Raw genomic sequence first — 12,024 nt, 5'->3', positions numbered from 1 at the left:
GTAGATAGAAAAAAGATTTATCACGATATTGAAGATTTCCTGCAAAAAAATGATGCGCGATGCAAGTAGATGCGAGAAATGAAAGAAGATTTATTCGCTAGTGTGAGATTTTTTGAGCATCTGGAATTGAGATTTAGATGTGTCGCCCCCCTCGCTATATACCGCTTCTTCCACTTCGGAAACAAACACAGTTTCTGACGTTCGCACCTCCACCAGTCCATCACACCGGAGAATATGAGTGATCACTTGGGAGCACCGTAGAGAGTTCGTTTGCTTCACCGGGGAGAATCACCCCGGTGAAGACATTAGTTGTTAGTTTGTTGTTAGTTGTTAGTTTGTTGCATACAAAGATTTTTTGAAGGTTACTTTTTCTATTAACGTACAGTGTGTACTCAATTTTTTTAAATTTTTAAAATCATAATATACACATTTTGGAAATGCGAATACGGGAAGTGCATCAGCGCATCATTATTGAAATTTGCTTCTGTTAAGTCGACAGACAGACAGCGGGAGTTCGACAAGGCTCCATCCTTGGTCCAACGCTCTGGAACGGGATGTACTATGGCGTGCTAACGCTGAAGCTGCCCAAAAGAGTTGAGATCGTTAGATTTGCGGACTACGTCGTCTTGACGGTAACAGGCGAGACGCTGGAAGAGGTGGAAGTGTTGGCGACCGAGGCGATCGACATGATTGGTAACTGGATGCAAAGAGCGAAGCTGCAGATAGCCCACCACAAAACGGAAGTGCTGTAAAACGGTACAGCGGGCAGATATCACCGTGAGGGGGCACGACTAAAAATCAACAGCCACGTCGAATATGTCTGTAAGAAGGCTTCGAAGGCCATCAACGCGATAGCTGGTTTTCTGGCCAGTGTGTTGTCGTCGATACTGAGGTATGGAGGTCCAGCCTGGGTTCCAGCGCTGGATACGAAGCAGAACCAAAGGAAACGAAGCAGAACCAAAGGAAACTGAACAGTACGTTTCGGTTCCGGTGGCCATGCGAGTCGGGAGTGGGTACAGAACCATCTCGTCGGAAGCAGTATGCGTAATCGCCGGAATGATCCCTGTCGGCATCGCCCTGGCGGAGGACAGCGAGTGCTACAGGCGGAGAGATGCCGGAAGAGTATAAGTCGACAAAGTTGTAAGAGCGGAATCGTTGGCTAAGTGGCAACAGAAGTGGAACACGGCGGAGAACGGTAGATGGACACGTAGACAAATACAGATTTTTTCGACTTGGGTGAACAGAAAACACGGAGACGTCAACTTCCACCTAATGCAGTTCCTGTCTGGCCACGGCTGCTTCAGAAAGTACCTGCATCGGTGTATGAAACGTCAGAGCATGTGGTCTTCGACTGTCAAAGGTTCGAGGCAGTGCGAAGGGAGATGCCCGTCCTTAACGTGGAGAATGTCGTCGATGGAAGACACTTGGAATGCCCGCTTCAAGTTGAATACCGTGTCCACTTTGAATGTTTTTCCATTTGCCTTGTAAAGCACAAAATTCACAACCACCTTTTCGGTACCGTCGTCAAACCGCCCTTTTTTCTTCGTGAATAAAACTTTGCACTTTATCCCCTTGTATACGTTTTTCACTTTTTTTTATTGATGTTTTCACTCACTCACGTAAAGTGGACCCTACACGATTGCTTTTATTGAGAATAATCGTATTGTCAATACATTCTATATTGACGACAATACTTCGAGATTGACAATATTTCTGAATTCACATCATCAATATTATTGTCAATAGTTCCCCTTCGCGTCAATATATTGATGCGTGTGAGGTTTGCTTAAGCTCTGCTGGAATCTTTGAAGAAACAGTAACGCCTTTGCGCTGCCATCTTTCTCACAGAAGTGAGTGTATAAACAGACAAACAGAAAACAGTCAACTCTCTCACTCTGTCGTGCTGTGTCTAACAATCTCTCCAGTGGTTCCAGGATAAATCTCCGAGGAGACAACCAGAGATTCACCCAAGAGAATGATATCTCTCGCACCCGGGTGATTCTCCCCAGACAATTTTCAACATTGAGACTATTAAAAAAAATATACACTCTAAAAAATAACCCAACTTTTTTAATATCAAATAAAATCTTAAAAACAATTATTCTCAAAAAAGGATCTTTTTGTAGTTTTTTTTTATTTGTTTATATGTTTTAGGGGACAAAAACTGCAATTTATTGCACCTTAGGTCAAGATGGAGAAATGATGGACAAAATAGTTATTAATATTTTTTTAATTCAAGTTTTTGGAAAGATATCCAAAACTTTGTCCAATTACTTTTTCAACTTTATATAATGAAAGTACACTAAATTTATAATAAAAAAGCACCGAGGTAAAATTTTGCTAAGTCACACCGTTTTCGAGATGTAGCAGTTTGAAAGTAGATATTTTTAAAATTTAAAATTTGCATTGTTATTGTAAAAAATTCTGATCTTTCGGAAAAAAAATATTTTCGGAACTAAGGACCGCGAAATACATTTAAAAATGGCCAAAAACTACCAACATTTTAAAAATATCTACTTTCAAACCTCTACATCTCGAAAACGGTGCAACTTAGAAAAAAAATTGCATCGGTGCTTTTTTATTATAAATTTAGTGTACTTTAATTATATTAAGTTGAAAAAGTAATTGGCCAAGTTTTGTATATTTTTCCAAAAACTTGAGTTTTTGAAAAAATTATAACTTTTTTGTCCATAATTTCTCTATCTTGACCTATAGTGCAATAGATGGCATTTTGTGTCCCCTAAAACATATCAACAAATAAAATAATACCAAAATACTTTTTTACGAAAAATTGTTTTTAAGATTTCATTTGAAATTAAAAAAAAAAGTTGGATAATTTTTTTAGAGTGCATATTTTTTTTCGAATAGTCTCTCCATTATCTGCAATATTTCCCAAGACACCAAACCGATCGGGCAAACAGTTTTCGAGTAAAAAATTTCTGAAGATAAGCTTGATATTTTCCTATATGCCCTTTTCAATAATAAGGCTGGATTCAAAATGACGATATGAAGGTGCAAAGTGGCATTGCCGATCATAAGGAACGTTTCTGCAAATTTTCAACCAAATCAAAAAATACAAAAATAAACCGATTTGCGAATTCGTCGGGAATTATAACCTGAAAGCTGAGATCATTTTTACAAAATGTTTCCTGAGTATCTAGTTATTGTTGTTTGTATGAAGCATCAAATGAATAAAAAACACAATCCGATTTCAATCAATGTGATCTTACTGAACCCTACTATCATGAAAACAAAGAAATTGCCACCTTAAGTAATGACTGGCAACTGGGATCCAGCGAAAACTTCAAATGCCCATACTCTATCCTGCTACCTTTTGATCTTCGCTTGAAAATAAAATCTCATTACCAAAAAAGCTTCCTGGGTGCTGCTGTATGAAATTGGCACTCGCTAACCAAATCATACCTTCCAAAACAACGTTCCACTGCAATCTGCAATACGCGGGTGAAGCAACTTCCTCTCCGCGAAAATAGCTGTATTTTAGCCCGCTGCCCTACAATTACTTAGTTAACCCAAGTGCAAACATCCATCCTTTCTCACCTTGCCCCGGTAGTCAAGGTACAATGACCAGAAAATGTATAAATAAACCCTCGCTCTCTCTCTCTCTCTCTCTCCTGCTTCCTAAACTACCACTCATCATGGCAATCGCAATCTACCACCATTCAACGCCCGAAAAAAAAAGTATAATGTACACAGCTTAATCCAGCCTTCCGAGCGAAGATTACAATTTTCTGGTTTCTTATTGTTTTCCATTTTTCCTTTTTTTTGCAGGTTGGCCTGGCCCCGACCAAGTACCACTACTACCCGCACAATCAACACATCTACTTCCTGCCGGAGTGCGCGATTCAGCAGGTGAGTGCAAAAGTCAAGAAACTCTTCCATTTAGCTACTATACTTCAGTCCGGTTGTCCGAATCTCCTAATAACTGGGTTCGCGAATGTGCGCAAATTTACCCCGCACCAGGCGGATCCCGAAGGTTACAATTTGCCAAGCCTTGCAAGGAAGGCACGCGTCTATCCCTGCTATTAAAAAAAAAAAAACAAACTGCTGAAGTTCAACGGTGTGGTAATTAAGGGTTCAATGGCATCCCAGTAGTCGGTTAGCGGCGGTCGTTGGGGTGCTTCGGTAGCAACCACCCAGCACCAACAAGTGAATCTGTTGGATCGAATTAAAACGCGATGGAATTGGTGCAAATCAGCAATAAAAACTAGGCCACGTCATGACCTATGGCAAGGAGTGGAAGATTTAGTTGCTTTCAGAAATTACAGGTTTCGCAACTCAAAGTAGGTTAGAAGTGCCATGGATCCAGAAATCGGGCGCGTACGAGTTGAGAAAACAATTCATTTGGATTTACTTCGTTTCTTACCACTCCTACTGCACGCCCTGAGGCTCAAGATCGGGCATTTTAAAGATTAGTTTTGATACAGCGCGGAAAAAAATTCGGTCGAGGTGCAAATTGTTCGTGCGAGTTTTGTTAATTTGGGCGCGATGATTACTCTGCTAGGTCGTTGCGATTGCTTCCCGGTGATAATTATCGCCCGAAATCGTCGGAACCGTTAGGCGGCTGCTCTGTTTGAATTGCATAACCTATAAGCTACTTGGGAAAATAATTAACTTTTTACACCCCCCGCCTGTGCTCTTCTCATCGGTTCGTAATATCTCCGCAGGTCTGCAACGCTGTCTACGTCCGGCTAAACTACACTCAACCCCTGTGTGCCTGCCCTCCTCGGTAAGTCTATGCATCATCTGTTAAGTCGATCGTATTGTTTGAGATCTAGAACGGTTCTTAAAATATTACCACGTGATCCATTTAGTCGCCATACGGCAATCATCCGGAATGACTTGGCAAACCGAGCCACCGAAAAAAGGTTCCTTTCACCGCACAGCAAAAACTCGACAGACAAAACCACCGTTCGGCGATGGTCTCCGTCTGCGTCTGGGATGGAGTTCTAGATTGTAATCCAAAATTAAAGTTTAACCAGCATCAGTTCGGCCCCTTGACCGAGAAAAACAATACGGTTCAGCTGGTTGCCACAGAGATGAGGTCAATAACACCCCTTCATTTGGAGGCGGAGCCGTGTCAGCCAGAGGGGTCGTTTCATAATCCAGGTGACCATTGCTGTTGCCTTGGAAACAGCTAGGTTAGGGTTACTCTTAAGATTGAATGACTGAAGAACCAAGTAGGAGCTGCTCTTGAAGTTCAAGATGTGTCGGGATTTCCAAAAACCTGACGAAAATAGAGGTTGTATTCAAGACACGACCGTATATTTGACGTAGGATTACGAAAGCTAATTTTGATGTCACAGCAAAAGTATAGTAGATACAGGGTGCGTGACGAATTTTTGCAGTAAATTTCAAATAGTAATTTCTCATGCTTGTGCATCATGATTTAGATATATTTGGCAGCACTGGATAGCTTATACTGTTAGGTGTAATATTTAAACAAACAATGTTGAGTAAACGTAAAGATGTCGAAACAAGAGAGCAATCTGTCAGCCGTTGTCGCTTTGTTGCGCGCCGGAGTATGCATGAAAGAAATAATTCGGTCGGTAAATGTGTCTGAAAGAACAGTGTATAATATTAAAAAAGGCTTGGGAAAGTGATAAGACGGAGCACCTGCTCATACTGCTAATAAAGCACAGAAATGGCTTACGGAAAATATTTCGTAAATTTGGGAGGAAGAAATTCGGCCCCAAGCAGTCCCGATATCAATCCGTTGGATTATTTTGTATAGGGCGTCGTCCAACGGGATACCAATAGAACCCCTCACACCACACTTAAGTCGCTAAAAGCTAAAATCAAGGCAGTGATGACATCTATGGATCGAAACATTTTAAAACGTGCATACTGCAGTTTCCGGAAGCGTCTAACTACAGTCGTCGAAAGGGAAGGCAATTTTTTTGAATAAATTTACTTAGAACTTCCATATGTTGCGAAAGAAAATAAATCGCACAAAATTCATTGCTAGAATAACTAACTGGTGTATTTTTTCTCAAATATGCCATTTACTGCAAAAATTCGTCACGCACCCTGTATTAAATTGATTTCTTAACTCGTTATCAGTAAAAAAGTTCGATAGGTTGAAATTCGGAAGCAATTTGAGAGTTCAATTTGTTGTTCTGTTGCAAGCCAATCCTGGACGGTATGTCTGGGATACAAGCTCTTACCCTTTAGTTAACTCTTTTATCAGTCATTTGTGGTCCTGAAAAGGACCGATGGGTTGGAAGCTTGGAAGCCAGATTAGAACAATGCTGTGGAATTTTCTCCTCAATATTCTTGGAGATGATAGTAGTGCGGAAATTAAATATGTATTAGGAAAAACACATCAATCACATAATCTGAGCCTACCAGACGGTGCCTACGTTTAAGTTTTTTTTATAGCAAATTTGAAGCCTCTTCTGTTAAGAGAATTCGGAAAGATTTTTTCTTTTTGCATAATTCTCTTAATAGGAGGGGCTTTAAATGTGCATCAAAAGGCATAAAGGTAGGTACCGTGACCATTAACTCTTAATAAGGCCATTACTGGCTAAAATTTGTCAAATCATGAAGTTTGATATGTCGCATGATGGGTTTTGGTTCTTGTTGAGAATTGGTCACTTCCCCGGGGGCACCAGGACATTTCTGGGAGGGCTAGTGTGACCATGGACTCTCAATAAGGCCATTACTGGTCAAAATTTGTCAAAATATGAAGTTTGATATGTCGCATGATGGGTTTTGGTTCTTGTTGAGAATTGGCCACTTCCCCGGGGGCACCAGAACATGTCTGGGAGGGCTAGTGTGACCATGAACTCTCAATAAGGCCATTACTGGCCTAAATTTGTCAAATCATGAAGTTTGATATGTCGCATGATAGGTTTTTTGGTTCTTGTTGAGAATTGGCCACTCCCCCGGAGGCAACGGAATATTTCCGGGATACCCAATGTGATCGTGGACCGTCGGTATAGCTTCCATTGGTCCAATTACATCATTTGAGAGAAAAAACATGATGTGCATCGTGTGTATACTTATTGCAGAACAAAAGTGACCCCAACGGGAACCGGAATAACTCCGGAACCATGAATTGATCCAAATATTTTCAGATGGATTCAAAAATTTCAATAGATTTCCGACAAAATGCAATTTGTTGTGAAGGAAAAGATTGAGAAATTATGTTTTTAGAGCTGATTGAATTTTGAAATCTATGCAAATTTAGACGTTAGGCGATCCGATCCGATCAGCGGTTGAGGGCAGCCTTGATAGCAAGCTGCTTGCAGGGAGACTTTCGTTGTGTACTGGAGAAAACCATCACTCACCACACGCGTTGATTTGAATGAACAGTGTTTGATGAGACCGGTTGGAATTCAATTTTGAAATCTGTGTTAGGGAAAGCGTTTTTCGCAGGTAATCGATGGCAATTTTAATTATCATAGCAACAGTTGCACATTCGTAGAAAAATTTCCCATCGATTTGCGTATTAAGAATTAAAATCCATCATCTCTGGATCAAAATCAGAGCACATTCATGCCGCGACTGACGAGCTGTATGTTGTTTGGGACGACGGTGACGTGCTTGGCATAGATGGCCCCCAGCGACTCACGAAGATGGATCCCGACCAGTAGCGGTGAGGCTTCTTCCACCTTCTTTGGTGAATGGACGCTCATGTGGGCTGCAGCTCGCTGCTTGTGGGCAACGCTACGCGCTGAAAGCACTGCTGCGATCGGACGCCACCACACGCGGTAATTGAATAAGCACCGTTCAGTGAGACCGGATGGAATTCGATTTTGAAATCTGTGTTAGGGAAAGCGCTGTTTGCAGGCAATCGGTGATAATTTTGATCACACTGTTGCAACAGTTGGATATTTGTGTAATTATCAGTAATGACCTATTGAAAATTGATAAAGTCTTCAATTCAGCAGATTTGTAGCAAAATTTCTAATCCATTGGCTTGTTTAGATTTAAAATCCATCCACTATTGACAGAGTAATAAGTGGTCAAAATCTGACCACTTTTCGTCTTCTTCTTCTTCTTCGCATTTCAAGCTTATTGCATGCATATTAGCTTATTGCGTGCTCTCAACTTAGTGTTCTAGATGCGCTTCCACAGTTATTAATTGAGAGCTATCGATGCCTGTACCATTTTTGCATTGATATGATTGTGTGGCAAGTCCAATCATACTTCTATGCCCAGGGAAGTCAAGAAATTTTCCAACCCGAAAAATTCCTAGACCGAACCGGGAATCGAACCCAGCCACCTCCAGCATGGTCTTGCTTTGTAGCTGCGCCTTTACCGACTGAGCTAAGGGAGGTCCCTGAGACCACTTTTCGTAATCCGGTCAATTTTGGTTTTTTTGAAATTACACCCCCAATATGCTACCGAAAAAATAGGATGTGTTTTCACATTGCAAAAATCCTTAAAAACTTTGAATTTAGAACTGGTTTCAATCAACTCATGCACTCATTGGGATATTTAGCTGAACTATGTGTGATGGGTAATTGGAACTGCAAACATTTGGATATCAATCTATCTGCAAACTTTTTATCTAACCGAACTTACCTTCAGAACAGAAAATCAGTTTCCAAGTTCCGAGTTGAAGGACACTATTTAAATCACCCGGATTGTATTTAAAAAAATTATGTCTTCAGCACAACCTCACTACATTGTATGCGTGATATTCCGTGTATGTATTAGGCTGGGACCAGACATCGGCCAGAGTTGCGACATATCACAATCACGATCGTCAAACAGCTGATGGTAGTAACGCTTTGTACATTCCTATCGAGTTCTCTCCATGACCATCTATCAAGTTGACGAAACAAGTAAAAAGCAACTGGTGAATGTCGGCTTCGGTTGTGATCCATCACCGATCTGATCATTCCCGACAATCACGACACTCATCTGTGCTCGTTTTGAAGCAGTTGCTGCTTTGCTTGCTAATGTGAGTGTGTTGGTGAGTGAGCCCAACAGCTTCCGATTAATGTTGCCTGCTTTGTTTGTAACTCACACAGTCGCGCCTGCCGAGACGAACTTTGAATGCGTAGGCATTGTTTTCATTTTCGTCTGTCGTTTCGCTTTTTCTCATGATCGTACTGCAGAAGTCTTCACTGTTTCGTTGTGCTTTTCATCATCAGCAGCGAGTGTAACGTTTTGCTTGTGTGCAGCGACCATTACCATTACTGGTGATTGTTGTTTGCCATGGGTCTGCCTCTCACTGCGTGACAAAACGTTCTGTCAGCGATAGTCGGTTGATCCTTAGACGAGTGTCACGTGAGAGTCATGATATTTTGCATCACTGCCGGAGGCCTTTTGGGTCCTAGAGTAACTTTGTAAAATTTCAGGTCGGTCGGTGTAGCTATATTTTAGCGCCAGCGGTTTTATATTTTAGATAGGATGTGATGGCGGCATGCCAATGGTAGCAAGTTTCTTATCAGTAGAACTGGGAGACGGGTTATAATACATTTTTTTAGGCCAGAGTTCATTTATTATTTTATTATTTATTTATTTATTTATTTACTCGTCTTCGTATAAAAAAAACGCACCGACAACTTAATTCCTTAATCTAGAGCTAATCCTATTTTTAAAAACGATTTTAGATACATTAAAATCGCAGTTGTCACGAGACTCGTTAAATCGCTGGCAACAAACATCAAGCGGAATATTTTGCCCGTAGATTGTTCGATGTTGAGGAATGCGGAGAAGATCATTCTGATCGTGTCTGTCTAACCGGAGCATTGAAATTAAGTTTGCAAAAGTATTCTCCTATCCGCAAATGTGCAAAGGTCAATCAAAACACAACGGTTCTCGTATGGGGGAAGAACAACCGGGTTATTCCAGGGTACCAGTCGAAGAGCGTATCTAACAAAGTTTCGCTGAACATCGCGTGACATGATAAGGTGCCCATACTAGAACGCCATATTCCAGTGTGCTTCGCACCAGAGAACAATACAATGATTTAAGACAATAGACATCCTCGAACTGTTGCGTGTTGCGTTTGATAAATCCAAGTATCGCGTAGGCTTTAACGGTTGTTGCTGCTATGTGAACGGTAAATTTCAGCTTGCTGTCAAGAATTACACCCAAATCCTTGATTGATGACACTCGGTTAACATTTGAAGAAAACATCTTGTACTCGAACATTGCAGTTGTCCTCGATCGGTTGAATGAAATAACATAACATTTGCGAATTTTCACTTCCATTCCATTCAATGAGCACTATTCAAGAAGAGAGTCGATATCCAATTGGAGAGCACAGCAATCCACCATAGAGGTGATCAGGGTTACTGCCACTCACTCGCTATAAAAAAATGTTTTTCCGAATTATGAAAACATTAGATGTTATAGTGATAATTAGAACTTGTAAGTTACAAGAAGAGGTCGTGAAGTATGTGTTTGACTCATAAAACCTGTCAATTTTGCTTTCAGAGCGTCACAATCAGCGATATTATGATTCGCGAGCGTTCACTCAGAGTGACCGCTCACGAATCGTTCAATATTGACAGTACAGTGCCTTCTTGTATCTTACTAGTACTTATTATCACTATAACACCTAATGTTTTCATAATTCGGACAAGCAATTTTTCATAGCAAGTGAGAGGAAGTAACCCTGGAGGTGATTATACGAAAGAATTTCAGGTCATCAGCGAACACATGCTTCGGTGATTTGATGAGTACGTAATGATCTTTCACAAACAGTACGAAAAGTAGTGGTCCTAAGTGACTCCCTTGAGGCATCCCGGAAGTAATAGCGAACATTTCATAGCAGGAACCACCAATGCGCACAAAAGCACTGCGGTCAGATAAGTATGATTCAATCCACCGAGTAAGCCACTCCGGGAATCCCATACGTTTGAGTTTTTCCACAGCCAATGCTTTGGAGAAGGTGAAATATACTGCATCGACCTGTTGACGCTTTTCCAGGCTATTCACGATCGAATTGACGTAGCACATCAAGTTGGTTGTTGTGGACCGCTTCCTTACGAATTCGTGTTGACTTTCTGATATCGCATGATGGACATTACGGTACAGCGAATCATGGAAAACAACTCAAAATGGAAATTGCATGGTAATTTTCAATATCGTTAACACTACCAGTTTTATGAGTGGGAGTGATAGCTGCAGTCTTCCATTTACTAGGAAAAATGCCCTACGCTAAATATCAAACAAATCGAAAGGCATACTTGCAGGTAAGGCAACTGACTCCGCACATCTTTTAATGAAGATTGGAGGTAAACGATCAGGACCTGCTCCCTTCGAAGTGTCTATGGACTCAAGTTTAGTGCGAATATCAAGTCGTAATGTCGCAAACTGGTCAAGTACGATTCAGTCGAAGCTGGTCGGTTATTACTTTGCACACTCCGAAAGAACGACGAGAACTGGTTTGCAGAGTCTGATGGTGAGTCAGCTGTTTCTCCCTGGTAACGAAAATGTTGAAGAAGACCACTGATCCGCTTCCGATTTTTCACATAAGCCCAAAACAGTTTCGGGTCCTGTTTCAGACTTGCTTTAGTGCGAAAGCATTGCGCATGCATAGAGTTACATTCGCTCTCTATAGCAAGCAGCTCAGCCTTGTGCTGTTCATTTCTCGACCGAAAGTAACATTTCCTTGCCCTGCGTAGGCGATTACGAAGCCTTTGGAGCTCATTGTTCCACCAAGGTTGTCTTTTTCTGCAATCAACTAACTAAAAGGTTCTCCCAGCAGACATTGCTAATCATTGAATTCAAAATAGTAAAGTCACATCGATTGAAGTCAAAGTCGAATGGATCCGCTACACGGGCAATATCTCTTTCACTTGCAGTTTCAATCACCAGTCACCAACGCGCAGTAGCGATGACGGAGGCTCCATAAACACGAGACCATCGGTATCACTAGTGAAAACCAAATCCAGGATCCTTCTATTCACATTGGCATAGTGATTCATCTGAACGATTCATCCACAGTAAACTCCTGTTCATCGCAATTCATAATCGGAATCCCAATGCAAATAAGGCAGATTATAGTCACCAACAAGAACAACAACAATATCACGATTA

General features: G+C 41.2%; 1 protein-coding gene across 1 annotated transcript in view; it reads left to right on the top strand.

Annotated features, from left to right (window-relative positions):
* The window catches only part of dsx-c73A (doublesex cognate 73A), a 275,770-nt gene that overhangs the window by 208,405 nt on the left and 55,341 nt on the right, over window positions 1-12,024 (top strand). Inside the window, exons 2-3 of the mRNA XM_065232572.1 lie at window positions 3,790-3,870; window positions 4,686-4,747. Of these exons, the coding sequence (XP_065088644.1) occupies window positions 3,790-3,870; window positions 4,686-4,747 (143 nt within the window). The remainder of the gene's footprint in view (window positions 1-3,789; window positions 3,871-4,685; window positions 4,748-12,024) is intronic.

Source organism: Ochlerotatus camptorhynchus, unplaced genomic scaffold (genome assembly GCF_037179485.1).
Source record: "Ochlerotatus camptorhynchus isolate MF236.1 unplaced genomic scaffold, CSIRO-AGI_Acam_v1.1 ptg000370l, whole genome shotgun sequence".
In the NCBI taxonomy this organism is placed as follows: Eukaryota; Metazoa; Arthropoda; class Insecta; order Diptera; family Culicidae; genus Ochlerotatus; species Ochlerotatus camptorhynchus.
Note: the sequence above shows the minus strand (reverse complement) of the source record. Positions and strands in the feature narration are given on the sequence as shown.